Below are 21,104 nucleotides of genomic sequence, written 5' to 3'. Positions count from 1 at the left end.
GTAAAGTCCGCGCTATATAAAATTGCATAAATAAATAAATAAATAAATAAAAACAGGCAACCATGCAAAGCACTCTGATACCTTCGGTTCGAATTCGCGTTATGTTATGTATAAAAAGTGCACCCAGAAAATTAAAATAAAACGGAACCTATGTAGTTTATAACAAACTTAAGCCACATCCCACCCTTTTGGTTTAACTTCAAAGAGGAGATAGAGAAAACCTTTAAGACGGAACAACGCACCACGTCGATTTTCTTACGTTACGTGCTTCGCTATTAAGGATCATTCCTCTAATGGGAACTTGTCACTACAGCTTCCGCTTTTCTTTTGCATGCTGGTCTGTTGCAGGCTTTGTAAGTGGATTCTTAGCCGTTTTTTGCGGGAAGGCGATATGGCGGTGACCGCAACCACCAATCCCTCTCAGCTGTTGCCGCTTGGTAAGAATTTACCCTTTCTGTTTGTGAGGGTAAGGAACCTTGCAATGATGCCGTGTTTCTTTGCGCCACCCCTTTTGTGTGTAAACCATGCATAGTATTTATTCCGTCTTGTACCGGAGACTGCGCCTTGAAGCTAACTAAAAGTGTGGTAGACCATACTCCGTTAATGAACATGTTACAGATGCTCCCTCTTTACCGTGCACGCTGCTCCTCTAAACAACGCACGTTAAAAGGCTAACAATCCTGTTCACTAAGTTGTTGTTAGAATGCTCAAAAATGTTAATCATAGTACACTAAAGCCTTTGCAAGTGCCACAAACTGACTACTAAACCTTGCCTGGTATGTATTCATTTGTAGCAATTATATAGCACTTAATACCCATATGCGGGATACTGAAGTGCTTCCCTGCCTACATAGTTAGACTCGATATGTAGGGTGTGTGGTTGACAGGGTGCTGTATTTGTTATGATACTATACCTACTAAGGGGCATGACGTGCCCATACTTTTTAAATGTAAGAACAACAGTTCGCCTTCTTTTTTGTGGAAATACACAATCCGGTACGGTTGATTCCGAATTTCCGACAGTGAAATGTCTTCGCTAAAAGTGTAAGGCATGTAGTATCCTGTGCTGTGAAACTGAAGGCGGGGCAGACAGCTAAACAGGCGTTCTTGCCTGCTTCCTGAAAAAATGTAAATGTGCACAAGTGGTCAATCTGTAACATAAAGGGTGCTTGGAAGGTGGTTTTTGCTTTAATTGATGTAATCACTTTATGCTTCCCGAGCAGTGTTGTGTGCTTATAAAGTACAGTTCTAAAAGCAAAGTGCACTGTGTACAGTCTGAGTAGTACTAAATTCTATATTTCTGAAGCATTTGTTTTTAAATCTTAAAAGGTATTTCTTATTTTCACCTTCAACTAAGCTGGTTACCGTATAAGGTTGTCCATTATGAGATTTGTTTATATTTATGATTTTGGGCAGGCATAGATCTGATTGCATTGTTTTTGTTACAATCATCCCGTTTGTGATTGTCATTATGAGATGTGAAAAAGCGGTCATAGTATGCAGTTAGTTGGGATCTGCAGTGGTAGTCTACAATAGGGTTAGCTTGCGATATGAGGCAGATCTCAACTGATATTCTAATTCTGTTCAGCTGGTGATTGTTGCTGCAGAGGGATACAGTACTGGAGGATAAATATGACTTGTATTGGCCTTCCAAGTTTATGTAGTAACATACTGAACAATATGTAGGAGTTGAGAAGAACGAGAATTGAGGTTTATTATTGTTTGATATAGGGAAAAGCTATATTATTGGTTTTACAATAGTGTGGTCTGTAGTAGGATTTTACAATGCACGTTCCATTTTATGTCTCTGCGCCTGGGCTCATTCTGTGTTGCTCATTATGCTGCACTGTATATAGTTATGATATACTTTTGCTGCTGTTTTAATATACTTTTCCCTCTGCGCAGATAATGCAGAATTAATTTTCCTAAACTTATGCAGTCCTAGTGAGGTGTAAATAGCTAGACTTATGAGGGTGGTTGGTTTCTGACTAGCCAAGCCTCAAATGACATATGATTCAGCCACTCCCCCTTTGAGGTGATTCTTATGTCTGACTAGCCAGAAATACTGTTCTTTCTGTCAACGGTCCCACAATTGTCCGAATGTAAACTAGCCCTGCCAGCATTTCAGAGGTATCGGTCATTTGAGTGCTACTTATTCAGCCACTGTTGTCCTTTTTACTAATGATCCTATAATATGATTGCCTATTGTTTAGTACGTTCAACCAGTCATTATATTTTATGAAATGCATCCATATTAACACCACTGAGAACGCTATTCTTTGCAATGGTGGGTGTCTAAACACAGTTTTGCCTTCAGCTTTTGAGGGACAATCATTATTGTTGCTATTTTTTCTATTTCTAGCTGTGGGGAAATGGAAGCTGCTCTCAAAATCTTTGAGGCAGTCTATTTTTGCTGTCGTGAAGTGATTAGCTGTTATAAAATGTTGGTTTCTTTTTGACTGGCTTATGACAGTAGATTTTGATCAACTTGGGTGGTTTGCCAATATAATTATTTCTTTCAACTATGAATTGTATATACTGGTCAATTATATTGTTAATGGTTTGAAGTGAATTTAACATTAAATTATTCTTACTTGTTCGTTTCTAAAAATTTGTAAAGAATAATTTTGATCTTCCCACAATACCTAATACAAGTTAACAAAATGTTGATAAAAACAAGTGTTGTGAAGTTGAAATTGCAAGCATGTATGTTGACTGACTGGCCGTTATTACATATTTTTGTGTTTCTCTAGAACTGGTGGACAAGTGCATTGGATCGCGAATTCACATTGTGATGAAGAGCGACAAAGAAATTGTTGGCACATTGCTTGGATTTGATGATTTTGTCAGTATCCTTTTCAAGTATTTCAGCTTTTTTAGTGCATATGTTTTTGCTGAAATGTATTAGAAGCCAGTCCTATCGGAGAATCAACAAAGCTGTTTTTCATTTGCTAAGTTTTCCCATTCTGTTAGGTATTTAATTGATGAAGGTGAATGTAAATTTAAATAAAAGGTACATTTTACGTTCTTCTGATGCAGTCTTCTCCATATCCCCTTCTCTCGTTGTGCTTTACCTTCACCTTGGGAACTGCAGATTAAATGTCTCCTATGGAAGTGCTTTTTCTCATTTCCGCCTTTTGAAGGTGCTTTTCATTCTGCTGGGTGTTAGTCCCTCTCCTTTGGCTTTTTCATCCCCTTATTTCCCCTCTCAGCCCCCCTCCCCCACCACACTTCTCCACTGGTTGGAATTCCCTCTGCTTCAGCAGGCCCTATGACACCAAAAGTTCTTTTGATGGACCTACCCTATTCTTTATGTTGAGTGGGCATCTACCGACCATTTGGACTATTTGGCATTTTTCTCGTTGGTGGGCTTTTCTGTCCTACACTACACACGAGCTGACTGCTGCTATCCTTTTTTTTTTATCAGTTTTTTTTTTTTTTGCTTAAATGCTTTTAACATTAGAAAATACATAACAGCAGAGAGAAACGGGGGATATGGTTGAAAGGTAGGATAGTCTATTAATGATCGTGGCATAGGAGGAATTTGAACCCATGCTTGTTGGCCATAATGGGATATTATTGAGATGGGGTTACTGGAAATGAGGGGTGACCGCATTTAGAGGAAGTCCATGTTGGAAACGACTCCTGATCCAGAAGATAATGTATTCACTTTGGATCTTGATTGGTTTCTTCTCTCTGCATCCTAGAATATTACACCAGAACGTCTTGTTGAAGAATGCCTCTTTTGCAGGGCCATAATGCTTCCTTGCAGGCAGTTTATTTTTTAAAGTCATCCAGTAGCTCTCACTAAAGAGTCACTTCAGATTGTCCTCCCATTACAAAGCTGACCTGTTTGAAATCCACAAATTTTTTATTGAAACGCATACCTTTGCAATACTTCCGTATGCCAGGATTTAGTGAGTTTCCTCTCATCCTATAAACTAGCTAGTGTCTCACACCAATTACACCATGATAGAGCTAGTGGTGCATCGGCTTTTTCGGACAACTAGAGATGTGATTAATGGGTTAGAAGGACCGTTCAATAGGGCAATCTGTTCCACTGTCATTTTTCACACCAGCTTGTCTCCTACAGCTCTGTAAGATCAGGAGGTGTGCACCATTTCTCCTCCCAAATTCGGAAAGTGTTCTTACTGTCATTCTCTTTCAGGCACACCTTGTAGATTTTTATTGAGCAAGGGTCCGAGTAGGATGCAATACATGTGTTTATTTTTACAAATATTTGCCAATTTAAATTGTGAGTAGGTAGTCTGTCTAATGAATGCAATAACTTCATAGGAATGCTACGGACTTAATTTTTGGAAATGAGCGAATTTTAAGAGTTAATAATTTTAAGAACTAATCCCAGTGGATAGCTTTTCATGAATACATACATTAGTAGACAGTTTGATGCCATTGTAGCCAGTAACTGCTGAACATCTGTTTTAATGCATTTTTCCAGTCTCTACATATTTGTAATTTTATGTGAATTTTATCTGAATTGTTTCGTAGAAAAGGCATCAATCCAGTGTGGCAGATGATTGCCACTCTAGTGTGTGAGACCTCGCAACCTGGGACCTTTCCTCCTAGTCCTCTCTAGGGGTGTCTGACTGAGTACTTTATTAGCAGACTTCAGGCACTGAGAATAGGTACATGTAACAAAGGTACCTCATGTGGAAGACAGAAATGGGTACCCATGCTATAGGATGCAACTAAGTAGAGAAGTGTACCTCCTCCTCTGGTTCTAAATAATCAGGAGGACTAGCCTAATTGCAAAGCTCTGGGTGAGTAATCTGCAGGAGCGATGAAAGCATGAGACCCTTGTACATGGTACAGAGCAAAAAAAGCATGCCAGGCATAATGCGGGGCAATGCACTAATAGTAGTCCTGCTAATTAAAACACATCCTAATAGTGAGAGAAAAATGATGGTTGTTTGTTTTACACCTTCTAGGGACTTATCCAGATGAGCAGCACTATACACCTTGCACATGTGAGCATGAAAAACAGTCAGCAACATGCTCCAGCATAAACAAAATGAAGGAACACTCATGGGTGTTTTGGGGGTGAGCTCTTGAGTGCCTCTGTGGACTCATTTAGAATGGCTGTTCTCTGTTGACCAGTTTCTGAGGGGGGTAAGGGGTGGGGAACAATCTACTCGTAGGGTTACGCATGACTCCCACAGGTGGTCCCCCCTTCCTGACATGCCTGTGTGATGTCCTTCGTCTCACCTGGTCAAGAGAACTGTGTTGTGTTAGCACTCCGAACGTCAATGGACTGACTTCTGGTGAAGGCCCCAGCCTCTTTCAGGCACATAACAGAAGCAAGGCTTGATCACCTCATGCTGTTGTGACCTGGGATGGGGAAACCGTTAGGGAGCCCCTTTATCCTAGCCTTGGGAGCCTTGCTGTGCTTTAGCTCTTGTAGCCTGGGCCCGCAACGAATTAACCATATAGACAAATGTTTTTTAAGTTTGCATGATTTCAGTAAGTTGTGTGGGGAGGAATATAATGTGTAGTATTGATGGGCACTAACCGACTTCTACTTGCTCATTCTTCAGTGCTAGAGCAGGGCTGTGCATGAGCGAATGGCTGGTCGGGAGCTATACCACAGAGGTGTGAATTTCTGCTGTACTGGTAGGCCCTTGGCCTGCTTTTGTGGAAGAGGAGGGGATATAAGATGATACATGGTATATATCCACATCATGGGACCTTGATACAACAGCACCAACACTGCAGAAGTTGTAGACAAGTTGGGTCTGGGGAAGTTGTGGTTATCTGCCTGTCATTTGAACTTTAAAGACCATCTTTACATGTATAGCCACAAGCTAAGATTCTGGGCTCTAACGCACCTAATCGGCAATCTAAAACGACTTTCCGTATAATGTGTTCATAGTTTGCTGTCAATCAAGCTAAAGCAATATTATTAATAATTGCATATATGGAGCATTATTGGCCTCACTCACAAATAAATCTGAGTTTATGGCCAAAAATGACTTCATTTATGCCTGTCCGGACTTAGCAGAAGAATACGTGATAGGTGTGTATTGTTTTACTATTGCGTAAATCTCTGCCATGTGAGCTTGAATTTATACATTAGTAAACTCCACACAAGGAGTAGGGAGGGGTAGGAACAACACATTTTTGACCATGCTCATGTAAATTTGTAAACGCCAACAAACATTTGAGTTTATTAAACTAGTTTATGGTGATTCACAAACTTCAGTGTGACCGTTGCCTGCTGAGGAAGTAGTTTCACTGTAGCATAGGGCTGGAGTAATTCCCCTTGGGAAGGGGAACAGATCCCCTCCAAACTTTGGATGAGGAGGCAATGTAGGGAAAGGGATTTTCCATGGCAGATAAATTGTACACTTATTTACATGGCTGCTTTTTAGAGCACCATTAAAGATGTAGATTTACTATTTTTGGGGGAATTAGTCTCAATATATTTGTGTGAATATCATTGTATTTGTTTTACTTAACTGCAAACCTAAGATATGGTTCTAGAAGATGTCACAGAATTGTAAGTATCTAATTTAGGTCTACATTCTGCATGATTTATATCTGATAAAGACAATGTTCTGTGGGGTTGTTTCTTTACCTGAGTGGAGTATTCAAGCTCCCAATTTTGAGACGAGCACCTTGGTAAGCAGGCTCTTGATTTGATGCTACTTGTGTTGGTCCAGAAAACCAGAATATGAATGGACCTTCAGCTGTTGGACAGAATCTTGTTTTGACTATCCCTATGGAATTTAAAGGTGAAATATTATGTATGTGTGTCCCTCTCCATCATACTTTCTTTCAATACTCCTATGCATATTGATTCGTGATTTCAGATCACATGGACTTTTTATGAGCATACACCATTCCTTAGAGCTCTCTAAATGGAGATAGGCGGGCAGTAAATGGAGCTTTAGAAGAAAGAGACTGTGCAGTTCATGATGCCTAGCGTTTATCACTGGGTATTCATCCTTTCTACTGTATTGCATCTATATAGCTTCACATACTTTTCATTTATTTACCATCGTCAGCCTGGGAATTTTTGGTAATGTCTCTGACCCCCACCTGACCACCCTCTTGCTCCCTGCTGTCCATTTGAAATCAGAAATTAATACATTTTTAAATAGTGCTTCAAACTAAACTTCAGCTTTTTATGAGCACTGTAAAGAAACAACTCTACGTTTACCTTTTTTTAATAGTAGTCCATTTTTCAACTTCAAAAGGTTGGGAAGCTGTGTCTTCCTTGCAGATATTTGTACCGTGATGTGCAGATCTCTACTAATCTCAATAGTAAAAACATTTTACTCTTGAGCATGTCTGGAAAAGTAGAGAGAACTCAGCAGGCCTTTTTTAGCCCTTGTTAAACTTGTGGGTTGAAGAAACCTCATAATAGTGGCTCTAATGAGAAGTCTGTGTATTATATGTCCCTTGCCACATTTTTTAAGAGATCTACAGCTGAAAGATGTTCCCTCATGAGATCCACAGAAGGAGACAAACAATGCTCCTATTTCCCTTTTAATGGGGAGCATACCATAGTCACTTCTGTTTGCCAGCAAATCTTCTTAAGTGTAAAATAAAAGTTGATTATTCCTCTCATTGTAGAAGTAAACGGTCAGGTGAAGGATAAAGGTTTGACCTGAGTTGGCAAATCTATCTAGAGGGGCCCTTTTATTTTCCGCCTGCATAATCTATTGTATTTATTATAAGACTTAAAAGGGGATTATATCCCGCCTCTTGCTTTCCTTGTATTTCATTGGTTCCTGTGATTGCCACTTACATTTCCTCTGTTTCTATTGGGTGTAGTATACTGTTTCTTGCTGTTCCTGGTGTTTTCCTCGGGTGCTTCTCTGATCAGTTTCCTAGCGATCAAGTACTATTTCCATCCCCTTTTGTTGAACTATTTTTTTTTTAAAGGTTTTGCATGCACAGCGTTTATTTTGGGTTCTTCTTCCTCGAAACTGCTTCCTCTGTCGTGAGCTTGATCTTGTTGCTACTTTGCTCTTTTTTCTTGACCACCACGTGGTTTGCTCTTTTTTCTTGACCACCACGTGGTTTGCTGCTGGTTATCTTCCGGTGCTCTTACTCATTCCTCTATCGTCTTGTGTTACTCCACACTACCCGGCCCCCCTCCTTTTCCTCTCTGCTGCATCTCTAAGCACCACTGTGTAAACATGAGCTGAAATCCACTGGTATAACCGCTGGTAATTTGTGAAGCGTCAACTGTCTTAAAGCAAAAACAATGGTTACAATTGTAGGCAATGGTGTGCAAATCGCCGTTCAAGATTTGATTTAGGGATCGCCTCTTGCCAGCAAATGTCAGCATGATGACTCTGTGCTCTAGAAACGGCACTATGCAACGCCTTGGTGTAATTAAACTGTTGTGCAAATTGCTGCTAATGACTCGCCGACATCGCTTGCCACTTACCAGTAAGATGGTTTCAAAAATGGCCTCAGGGCTGGTCTAACCTTTTGCCACACACTTCGAAAGTAAAGCCTCCGAAAAGCGAGAGCTCCACATGCTGTAGCTGCCTCACAACTGCTCCGTGAGCTCTGACACAAAGTACTTTCTTATAAATGTTCAATTCCCTTCTGCCTTTCTAGTTTTGTTCTACTTTACTTTGATGCACAGATCGAGATACTGATTATAGTTTTGGCTCTCCTTGTGGAAATATACATTTTTAGGGGTGCGCTGGTGCACGGTCACCCTTTTGTCCACGGGTTCTAAAACTAATAAAGTAGAGAGCAGCACTGGACTAGGAATAAATGACAAGTTTATTAATGACTCTTGAGTGGGACCACGTACACACAGCACTCAAGTGCTGGAGGAGGGAGTACACTGGCTTCACAAACCAGTGCCCTTTAAATACAGGTTTTGTACAGTGTAAGCACGTGAACAGAAATAGGAAGAACACGTTTTAGGAATAGTTATCAGCAAACAAGGGCAGATAAAAATTACATGGTCAGCAAAGTGGGAGGGGGAGCAGGAGTGCTTATGCCAGCAGTAAATGATTGGCAGTTAACAGATGTACTGGCAGCTACAACTCTCAGCACGTACATTGCTTTTAGCTGAGTCAGGAAGTTAACTAAAATAGATGGCACAGGCAGAAAGACAAAAGAATTACGAAGCAAACTTAAATGAACACCACCGCCAAAATGGCTGCTGCTTATGCCAAGTAAAATATTACATGTTTTCCACAGACGGCCATTTTGGCATAAGCGAAGACATTGCCTTAAACTTTAAAAGGGTTACGATAAATGTTATGCATATCAATTGGCTTCATGCTGCTAACTTCTTGATCTATTGCTAAACTCACATTTACGTTTTGGACATTTGTTTTAGATGGTAGATAAGTAGTACAAGTGGATATACAGAGGGAGCAAAGCATCTGTGTGGTCGACTACAGAGACATCGATTGCACGTTTTTCCCTACTACCAGCATAGTGATTGAACAATTACAAATCTTGATGGTAGGTTGGGGGAGTTAAAAACATAGGTGGTAGAAGGAAGACCATGTAACAGGTAGCAGACGAGGTAGGAAGTAGTGTGCCTTAGTTCCACAAAAATAAGTGTGACGTAATGCAAGGAAGCTGCTTCGGCCTCTCGTAGACATCTGCAACACTGCTGTACAGTTACTGTAGCCCACTGGCAAATCGCCTGTAAGTATTACACAAAGGGGGCCAGTGGTCATGACAACAGAGATAACAAGGGGTCCATTTCCTTTAGCCAACCTAGAATTTGAATACACCTAGTTTGTTGCTGCACTTCTTTTACTATATTCTTCCATTTCTAAATCAGTCCCTTTTGCTTGTGGGTCCCCATCTTTGTTGGGGTAACGGACTTTGTTCATTAGAGGCATGTAGAAGTTTGAACCAAGCTGGGCATGAGCCATTATGAGGGAATGGCAGCGGTGACAATGGGATTCCTTTTTATGTTCTGATGAGGAGGAATCTTGCCACAAACCCAACAATTGGTAGCATTGCTTAGTTGGTGTGTCTGATGCAACATTTGAAGAAATGAATTGTTTCTCAGATTTTCCCGGTATCTCTGTTCATAATGCTGCAAATCAAAATGATAATGCTCTTTTGCAGCAAGTGATGCAACAGTAATGTTGGGTAAGGAGGCTACAGGCATTACTTCCTCCACTACCCTCATTACCGTAGCGATGATGGCAACAGTCAAAGATAGACCAAGAATGCAGATTGTACAGCTGTTGCACATTGTCACAGCGATCTTTCTTCTTAGGCGAGCTCATTTTCATCGGCAAACAAAAAAATCGATGATGCCCTAAGCATAGATCCCTCTAACATGCGCGGGTGATTGCGCGCACACAAGCCTTCCTACAGCGCGCACAAACCCTTTCAAAGCGTGCACATTATCATGAGTCCATTCCTCAACCACGTATGTAAATATACATATACATATGCAGATGAACGGGGTAAAAAGGTCACTTTCTGGGCAAAGCGCAAGGAGCAGTGGCTGTGCTTTTGCAAGGCCAGACGGTAGAGCTGCTATTCTGCCACCAACACTCCGGGTATGCTGCAGATTACAAAGCTCACAGCTTCTACACTTTCTACTTCCTCTGTCAGGAGCCAGAAAAGCTTTGCAGTGGTGGCGTGGTGTAATGGTAGCGCTGCTTACTTTGGAATGGAAAAGCTGTGTTAGACTGCAATTAAAAAAATAATAATAATAAATATATAATATATATATTTATTTATTTTTTGTTCGCCCCCCCCCCCCCCCCCCCCGAAACGCTTCTGAAATTGCATCCTAATATACAGAGATTTTCATTCAGCGATTCTATATTAAACCTAATGGCTCTGGGTGAGAGACTGCGATCAGGCTGTAATTTAAGGGCACTCCGAAAAGTCAACCCAGGGGCAGCTGGCTTTCCACATAGAACTTACCCTGCTCCCTCGTTGAGAGTGGGGGAGGCAGTGTTAACCTTCAATGGAAAATGTTTCCAAGCTATGCATTTTTAACATCCCTTAACTCCCAGGAAATCACGTTATCTCCCCGTATCTTAAAAAGAAATCTTAATGAGTCTTTGTGTAATGCAACTGGTGCTCATGCAAAGTGCTCCAGTGTCCGTTCCAAGTTAGCGCTATATGAAACAGAAAAAACTAGCAACATTTGGGGGCACAACGCAGGAATGTAAGTATTGTAGACAGCATATATTTATTGTTGTGGGACTGGCCTGAATTTAATCCACAGAAATGTAGCTGCCCCTGTTATGTGATAGACTGTTCCTAAGCGCATGTTTTAAAACCATTCACTTTTAATAAATACTTTCCAAATATATGGATGTATTAAAGGGAAACACTTCCACATACTGAAGAAATGCACTTTCTTGAATATTGAATGCAACTTTATCATATCCTAACATGTTTGTTGAATGTTATACATTTCAAATATTTTCAGGGGTCAGCTCGTACAAATAAGAGTGGTGCTGTTTAGAATTTGGGGAGTTAGGGGAATGAATGGCTCTGTTGGGTTTTTCTCAAGTGGGAGCTGATCATAGAACCACATGCACTTTGGCCAATTTTCCATGAAACCACCACAGAGACCTCATTGATTTGCAGACTCAGAAAGGGGGTGCAGTCACAGTCATGCAAAGCAGAGTCACTGGCTGTCAAATTAAACTTGTTTTAAACTCTGCAGCAAAGAATTTGGCAACAAGAACAAATGTGATAGTACATCTGTTCTAGTTTAATTGATTGCAAAGACTGCATTTTAAAATATCTCATGGGGTTGAGACTTCCTCTGCAGAGATCTTTTTGTGCCCAGGATGCCCTGGGGGATAATAGTAATGGTCATATAACTCTGGTGGTTAGTGCAGCTGCTGGAGAGAGATGCGTTTTGTCTAGTTCCAGTTTTGACTCATAATGCTGCATAGAGGGTTAATGCATCTCCTGTAAAGCCCATCCTGTAACATGCAAAACACATTTGTTTAGATCGGTAAGTGGGCCACTACTTTTACCACATATCCTTAATCTTGCAGTACATAAATTGCAATCCTAATGTAGCACAGTGAGCTATATACCAGCGTTAACAAGTCTCTTGTAAACTGCTAGGCTTAGGGAACTTTGTTTTCTTACTATATCTGTCGTATGGTGCTGCTAAAAAGGATTCCTTTGTGTAGTAATACATTTTTATAAATACAGACCCAGCACTGTTACATTTCATATCCATACTTTTTGTTTCTCCCAGTTAAGTACTCTTAACATATGCCTAACCTATTTGAGTAAACGCATGTAGCTTCTGTAGGAAGGGTAAAAGTCAAAAACCTGCTTCAAATGTGTCTTTCATGTACTTGACTTGTAAAGTTATAATTGTGTGCCTTTGTTTATCCTCCATTATGTTGGTATCTAGCTATTAGGCTTCAGGTGGCTCCCAGACAGGATCATTCTTAAACTAAGGAAGGGCTGCCTGGCCTTTAAATGAGGCCTGTGTTTTGGGCCAATTTAAATTGTAAATAAGAAAGCCCCTTCACTGCATGCAAGTTTCTGCTCAGAACTGAAAGCAGACAACCTGTGGGCCCTGCTCAATGTGTTCCGGTGTTGGCGAGTTACACTGGGAAAAATGTTAGTATATTTGACTTGAGTCAGGCCGGATTCCGGTTCAAGCTCAGTAATTGCCTCATTCTTCTGACTGCTTGGATCAACCCTGCTGTTCTGTAAATATTTATAATGGTAGCACCTTCTGTGTCGTGTCCTTTTCTAAAACTGCATTACAAAACGGTTTCAAGACTTTAATAATCGCTTAATCTCTGCACGAATATCGTGGCGGTGCAGCGGTTTGCAAGAGTGGGCGGGGCCGCGTCGACCAACAGATGTGCACAGCACTACCGAGGTAGTGCTTGCGCTGGCTGATGCGCGCAGCAAAGGGTTTAAATAGAGCTGTATGTGTCTAATGCACCTGTTTTGCACTCATTGTAAACAAAGGTTTGGAGTGGTGATTGTCATAGATTTATATTGCTGAGCAAAGCACTCAAATGCATGATCAGTTGCTTGGTGCGCATAGCCTTGGTTGCAGTGCACAGAGACCTTGAACTGCCGCACACAGAGGAAAAATATTAGAGGGAACTTTGGCCCTAAGGTCCTGGGCAGGCGTTGGTTTCTTCACTAACATTGTGACGAGTAGTCACTAATCGGCTACCCCCCCATTTTCACCCCACCCCCCCCCCTTTGTAGTCAGTCTTTAACCACCCAGGACAGTGGCTCAAACAGTCTTTCTGCGATGAAATATCTTTCTTCCTGGATCGAAGCAGATATCTAGATATATCAGGGATTGTGTGGTCCGGGAAGACTTCCTCATGTCCTCCAGGTGTCGCAGCTCGCTCTTTCTCGGTAATCAGAATGTCTTTGTGATCTGTCATCGCAGCTGGGCTTACGAGGGCATGCAGCATGGAATCGCCAGGCAGATCGCGGCCTTCATCCTGTGACCTGTCTGGAAGAACTTCCCGTACCTGCTGATAAATAGAAGACAAGCTGTAAGTTAGCTGGGTCAAATAGTCACTCATCAACACATGGGGTACATCATGTATAGGGTGAGGTTTAGGTACGCCCCAAAGCCTATTACATGTGGTGTAAGGCCAGACCGTGTATGTGATATCGATCTAATAAAAAGCAGAGCTAGGGACAGTGCATCAGGCCATTTCAAAGACGTGGAAGCCTGTATTTTAGCCAATTTCAATTTTAGGGTGAAGTTCTAATGCTCCACCAGGCCTGCTGACTGTGGGTGAAAAGTGGCATGACATTTCTGCTTAATCCCCAACCCTTTCATGATATATTCTACAACTTGCCCAATGAAATGAGGTCCGTTGTCCATTTGCAGGACCTGAAACGGTGCAATTGGTGTCACAAACCCTCCTGTTGGAGTTTGTGTTCACTTTCCAGGATTATACTGGAGGCAGACCAGAATGGACTATCTTTTTTTCTTTTTTTAACAGTGCCGGCAATATCGGGATTATCCCAAACTTTAATACGTTGTTTTGCTATTGAGGATGCACGAACATGTGCTGGCCCATGTGCCATGTGAATCAAGGAATAGAAATAGGCTGGTGGTATCTTCGATTTGGTCCTATCTTTATTCCTCCAACAGCCCTCATCATCCAGAGTTCCCTTCTTCGACCATTGATCTAGTTCAAAGGCAGATTGATGCATGTCCAGCACTTCCTGCCTGTCTTCATGCCATTGTTCAGCTTGTGACTTCACATATCTGGAGGTGGTACTACACTGCATTGCAGTCTCACGGGCTTTGTGATCCGCAAATGCATTTACCTGCTCCTATTTTATCAGTCACTTTCTTGTGTACACTACATTTAACAATTGCTACTTTCTTAGGATAAGTTGGGGCAATAAGAAGATTATGCACTAATTCTCCATTCGCTATTTGTGTCCCATGTGAGGTGAGGAAACCCCTCTTTCCATAAGCGACCAAAATTATGTGCCAACCTGAATGCATACTGGCTGTCAGTAAAAATATTGACAGATAAGTCTGTACTAAGCTCACATGCTCTTGTTAGTGAGTGTAGTCTGGAGTTCCTATTACTGGTGCAGAACAAAGAGCTTGACGTGACTGTTGGGAGGCATTCTGACATTCAGTAGTCCATTGGAAAGGCATCAGAGTATCTTTAGTCAAAAAGGGCCAACAAAGGTTTGATAATGTGTGAAAAACTGGGTGTCCACTGTCTACAAAAAAAAGTAAGGCCAATCGGTGCACAAACATCTTTCTGAGTGTGGGGTACAGGAGTGTCTAAAATGATCTGAATGTGGCCTGGTGTGAGTTCACGTCCCTCCTTAGACAGGAGGTTTCCTAAATAGGTAACCTGCTGTCTACAAACTTGTAATTTCCTTCTAGAGACTTTGGGATGATGGGAGGCAAGAAATGAAACCATAACAGTGTTCCTTCTTTACACTAGGTAAGGACGCCAAAGTGGCATCCTCATTGACAAGACAGAATCTCTCAACCATGCACACCTTCAGGAGAACGTTTTGTAGCAAGAAAATATTTAAGCATATCGATACCCTCAATGTTGTCCGGCGTGTTAGGGGAAAACAAAAATGGACATGCTGCAGTGAATTTGTCTAGTCTGAATTAAAGTGGCCGTGAAAGTGGGCTAGGTGTAGGTGTCCCTTCGAATCCTGTCGACGTTATCATTGTGCCAGACAGGGGAGCCCTAGGAACCAGTTTTTTAGACTGAGCACTACGGGTAGCCCCTGTGTGAACCAGAAACTGATCAGTATATCCCAAGACGTTTGCGTCAACATAAGGACCCATTTGATCTACTGACTCAACTGGTTCCTTACACCGTCCTAGGCATCCTCATGTGTAACCCGAATCTGCAAGGACCTCCTAAGAATAATCAGACATTTGATATTGATTTTGCCTATCAAAAGGATTAGAGTAATTTGGTCCTTGTTCAACTGCTTCAAATCTGGGGCGAGCTCCTGTACCTCCCCTGTTTCCTAAATTACCTGTGCATCTTCTAACACTACCCCTTCCCCATTGGTACTGCTGACTTTGCAAAAGAGGGCACTCGGAACACCAATGCCCAGTCTCTTTACAATAAGCACACTGATCAATGGACACGTTTACTCAAGGGAGAGGGGGCAACCCATGTTTATACATTGCACGTCCGCCTCTTCCTCCTCCCCTAAATGGTGGACCATCTACTTGAGCCAACATAACTTTTGTCTTTTAACCTTCTTATCCTCCCCTGCCTTTTGCTTTCTGTTCTTGTCGCTCATAACTAGGAGCCCTAGTCAAAAAGGAAACTGGGGAAGACGTGGTCCAAGAACTCTTGCTGGCCTTTAAGCGACTAGCTATTCCCTATAACATATTAGCGACAAATTTATCAACAGACAAATGCTTACCTGTATCATCGAACAATGACTAACCACTTAAATCATGGAATGTTTCCTCAAATCTTGTAAAGAAATCAGAAACAAACTCATCCTTTTTCTGTTTACAGGACGCTAATGTAGTCCAATCTATTTTCTTAGGTGGTATGAAAGTCTAACTTGGTCACAATAGCTTTAGGAAGAACTAATATCTCCTTCTGAGATTTCTGCGCAGGCTCCCTTTCCGCATCAAAAACACACAACCATATAGAGAGGCAACAATACAATTATTTTTACAGTGCTTCAATGCACTAGAAAGAAAGGATGTCCTTCGGTGTTGTGAAAAAACACTCTCTAATACACCGTTAAAATGTTTTTCATATGAGATGATCAGATATAACAGCCAACGCGTTTCGACCCAGATAGGGCTTCCCTAGGGCTGCAAATACAACATGAATGTAATCAAAACAAGCATTCAGATGAACACAAATAGTGTATATCAGTATTAAATTAACACCTCTCATCAATACCATGTTAAAACATGCTCTAATCACAAGGACATCTCACTGAACGTTCTTGGAAATATTTCAAAACCAAGAAAAATATATATATATATATATATATATATTTTTTAATTTAAGAGCAAACTCAAAGAATCAAAAGAAGAGAAGGGAGCACCCAGTGTAAAAGATAATGACACAAAAAAGAACCATTAATAAAAGGAAAAGGGGGGGGGGGGGAAAGGAAACCGAATTCAAAAGGTGTTCCAAGTATATTTGCAAAAACGTCTATTCCATTTAGGAAAACTCCTAGAACAGAGGTTACTCCTCGCAGCCAAAAACAGGAAAAATGGCTACAGTATGTGCTGAGTTTATAGACCAATACCACATGCTATCCAGGACAGTCACCTTGCCAGTCGCCCAAAAGAAATGGGTAACATAGATCCAATATTCACCATATATTCGAAACAACCGGCGTAACAGTGCTTTCTATTTCAACAGAACAAGGATATAGGCTAAAAGAATAAAACGACCATAATGCTTGTATTGGTGATCTAGCTAACCCAACCTGTTGCTGCATCACCAAACATAGAGAGAAACAGTTAATTTCAAGACCACATATACCTTCTTGTGGGGATATCTCGTCCTCCAGACAGGGACGTTGGTTAAAAGATAGCACTGTTTGCAACAGTCGACGCAAGGTTTCTGTAACGGAATATCAATCAACACTCAAATAGTGTCTATGATAAAAGAAACACATCTGGGTATTTTGACAATAGTTATTTGTTGGGACCAACTATTTACCTTGTTTTGCTCCACGTAAGTCCAATGCCTATGTTCTGCTGCTAGTGTACGCTATGATATGCGACACTGTAAGAAGCTGTAATCAATTCAAATAAATTAAGAAAAAATTAGATCACAGTATGCCAGTTTCTAATCATTATTTCCACGTCATTATTCAAAGTATATAATGACTACATAAATCATAGTAAGCATCTGGACTCTATATTACAATTAGATTATTCGATCTATATTCAGTGGTGTACACAAGTCCCATAAGGCGGTAAATACGAGAAAGGAGGGGTTCGCACCAGGACGTGTAATCCAAAAACCTTTAAAACGTCACCAAAGGATCTAACAGAGTGTCGAAACATTTGATTTATATCGTCTACTATTTATGCAACAAATATTAAATGTAATAGATGAAAATTAAAATGGCAAGAGTAAAAGCAAAACCCGTAATCATCTTACGGGTATGTTAGATTTAGCACACCACATTAAGCTAGCGTCTACTGGTAACAGAATACATATGGCATTAAGATAGGAACATCGAGATGCTCTAGATATATGAGCAACGATATGCTTAAATACCAAATTCAGGTACTTGTAACTGATAATTCACATACCATGTTGCGATAATTATGTCAAAACATCCACTTGCAATGCATACAGAGTGCAAGTCGATCGAACTTGTGTTGTTAGCAGCCATAGGTGTATATCAGTCATTTCTCTGTGTGTGTGTATATATATATATATATATATATATATATATATATATATAATCACGAAGATTGTCACTCCGAAGACAGCAACCGGCTGCCAATCCCTGAGTGACAAAGAGTCGACCCGTAAAGTGCTGGTGCAAGATAGTTTATTTAATTGAAGCCAGCGCTGCCGCCATGACGCGTTTCGCCTTTGAACAAGGCTTGATCACATGACATATATATATATATATATATATCAAAAGCACCAGACATGGAGAGCCACACACCTTGTTCGTTGCTTTTATTCCTGCAAGGCAGCTCGGCTTCAAACCAAGAAACGCCCTGAAATCCATCTGCCAAATGTTCAATCCTTACGCGTTTCAAGCGCCATGCGCCCTTGATCACAGGTGTTTGGCAAATCTGGAAAAGCAGAATACCGTCTCTACTCTTTGTAGTCCCGCCCAGTGGGCGTGTCCGCACATTGCATTCTGGTAAGTAGAGTTCCTGAAAAATAAAAGTCTTTATTTACTACGGCTGTTAATTCCACATTACACAGTTTAAAATGCCTCAGTAGATTTCCATTGCAATCCGAGGTTGAGGCAGGGCTGTTTTGCTCCTTACATGCAGAAAGCATCAAGGCTCCATATTGCGTTGTTCAGTAACTCGCTGGACAATGCTTCTTGCGCAGGGGAGCTCTCGGCGACCCTGGAAGGCCGCAATTAGATTCCACAACAAAAGCACCAGACTTGGAGAGCCACACACCTTGTTCGTTGCTTTTATTCCTGCAAGGCAGCTCTGCTTCAAACCAAGAAATGCCCTGAAATTCATCTGCCAAATGCTCAATCCTTGCGCGTTTCGAGTGCCATGCGTCCTTGATCACAGGTGTTTTGCAAATGTGGAAAAGCAGAATACCACCTCTCTACTCTTTGTAGTCCCGCCCAGTGGGCGTGTCCACACATTGCATTCTGGTAATTCGCATACCATGTTTCGATAATTGTCAAAACATCCACTCGCAATGCATAAAGAGTGCAAGTCGATCGAACTTGTGTTGTTCGCAGCCATAGGTGTATATCCCTCATTTCTGTGTGTGTGTGTGTATATATATATATATATATATCATTCAAAGGGCTCCTGGGCTCAAAGACGCTACTCCACGCTGGAAATTCAACAGAATAATTTATTCATGGAAGTGGCACAGCAACCCGATCATTTCCAAGTCCCTTACGCGTTTCAGAGAAAATATATATATATATATATATATATATATATATATATATATATATATATATATATATATATATATATATATATATCAAAATGTCCCGTTCCCATAAATTGTCAGGCGCATCTAAACCAATAACAGAAAAAGGTCCATACGAATACGTATATCAATGTACTTAGAAGGAAGGTTATTTAGAAATGCCCCCGTGGGACGCTGAGTCTCTCGACCTGCCAGCGGTCCAGTTTAAAGTCATGTGGTGTCTTATAACCAATAAAGACGCGGGATTCAACGTAATCTCACCACGTCTTTCTTTAACAACCAGACGTCACCAGCCGCATTTGAATCCTGCGTGCTTTATTTACTAGGCTACTCTAACACACCGCATTTTGCCTAAATAGACATGTATTTCAAAATTAGATGTTGCAGAAAATCATCCTCATCAGCCACAACACACTTGTTTTATAATGCGCGCACTGGCGGAGTATACAAATTTGAAAGTATGAAGACAAAGCGGGCAGAGGACACATTATGTATCAAAGAAGAAAAGAAAAAATATAATGTTGAGTTAAGTCGGTATCTCATAGCATTCTCGAACTCCCTACCCATGTGGAATGGGAGTAACCGATATAACGTCTCACGCCACCACCTTAGGATGACAAACATCTAATAGCAGGTTGTCACGTATTCTGTCAATTCAAAAAAGGTGGGAGCGACCCCAAGCCCAAGAGAAGGGGTACCGCAGGTAGGAAAAAGGCGAGTTTCTCTTGGGAAAGATTCACCAATGCTCCAATTCGAAATATTTGCCAATACACACCAATCAAATTTGATTCACCTTAACCATTCAACCCAAACCTCCAACCTTGCCACTCACAAGAGAAACATGCAGGGCCCTATTCATCAATTCTGTAATTCAATGCTCAATAAACATCAAATATTCAAAAAAGACATATCATTTATTAAAATTGCATATAAAAGAAACAGTTGTTAAAAAATCCTGTTGTCGTCAATTCCACAATGTGCAAAATGGATGAGGACAAAATTTATCAACACAATACAAACAAAAAATATATGAAAAAGGGAGACAACAAACAACCGTGCATAATTATACAAACATCACAAATTGGTTACTCCACATCGAATTCATAATACTAGTTCATAGGTGTCCATAAAACATATCCTCTATTAGACAACCAGTATGATCCGTGGATGTAACACAGTCACGTATTATGGACAACAATTCCTCGATACATGGCGGCTAAGACAACAGATGTTTCAAAAAAAGGAAAGCGTCAATGATTTCATTGACTAGCCAAATTAGTCCAGCATCAAGTTAAAGATAGGTTAAGAGATTAACATGTCTATTAATATGATTAGTAAGTTAGATCAAGTACACAAAAAAGGGGGCCTCCAAACAACACCATTCGTGTAAAGCTAAAGTTGTAATAATAAAACGTCTAAATGAACAGTCCTAGCAAGTTCAAAATTAGATGAAGATCGACCCATAATCAAATAATTATCAATATAGCATATAGCCTATACATTTTGCTTTCTCAGATTAATACATTGTCCTCATTTATAAAATGAGTTTTGCACATACACTTACAAATTTTTTCACAAACGTCAATACATCTGGATACACCGAATCTTACATCAATTTCAAAGCATCATGAGAGAGAGAAAAAGACCAATAATTTCAGGAAAGATGTCTAATAACAGAGCGACATGTATTCCGGAGGAGGAGAATTCATTCCATCCTAACGTGTATCATATCCTCTTGTTTCTTCATAAGTCGCACTTTGCCAATACCCAAAGTTACAGATTTCAGTGAACACACATCCCAAGAGTGACAGAAAAAAGCATACTGAAAGGGAAAATAGTATTACCCGATTATCGCAATCGGAAGAGTTCCAGTTTTATATTACAAACATTTGTATAGGATTCACATCTCGCCCCAAAAAATTTAGGAGAGAATAACGGAAACAGGTGGGAAAAGGAGTAGGAAATGAAACGCAAGACAGTTAGTCACATTGTTTTTCAGAAGAGACATATTCGCTACCAACC

At 40.7% G+C, this 21,104-nt stretch overlaps 1 protein-coding gene across 2 annotated transcripts in view; it reads left to right on the top strand.

The window, feature by feature from the left end:
• Positions 1 to 288: 288 nt before the first annotated feature.
• LSM5 (LSM5 homolog, U6 small nuclear RNA and mRNA degradation associated) overlaps positions 289 to 21,104 on the top strand; it is an 80,489-nt gene continuing 59,673 nt past the window's right edge. Inside the window, exons 1-3 of one of the 2 annotated variants that reach the window (XM_086966824.1) lie at positions 289 to 437; positions 2,754 to 2,849; positions 6,490 to 6,517. In XM_086966824.1, coding sequence (XP_086822950.1) covers positions 332 to 437; positions 2,754 to 2,849; positions 6,490 to 6,517 — 230 coding nt within the window. In that variant the 5' untranslated portion in view covers positions 289 to 331. The remainder of the gene's footprint in view (positions 438 to 2,753; positions 2,850 to 6,489; positions 6,518 to 21,104) is intronic. The other variant, XM_086966825.1, reaches the window with a different exon arrangement.

Source organism: Lissotriton vulgaris, chromosome 4_1, assembly GCF_964263255.1.
Source record: "Lissotriton vulgaris chromosome 4_1, aLisVul1.2, whole genome shotgun sequence".
Taxonomy (NCBI): Eukaryota; Metazoa; Chordata; class Amphibia; order Caudata; family Salamandridae; genus Lissotriton; species Lissotriton vulgaris.
The sequence above is the reverse complement of the archived record's forward strand: the minus strand, read 5'-3'. Positions and strand labels throughout refer to the sequence as shown.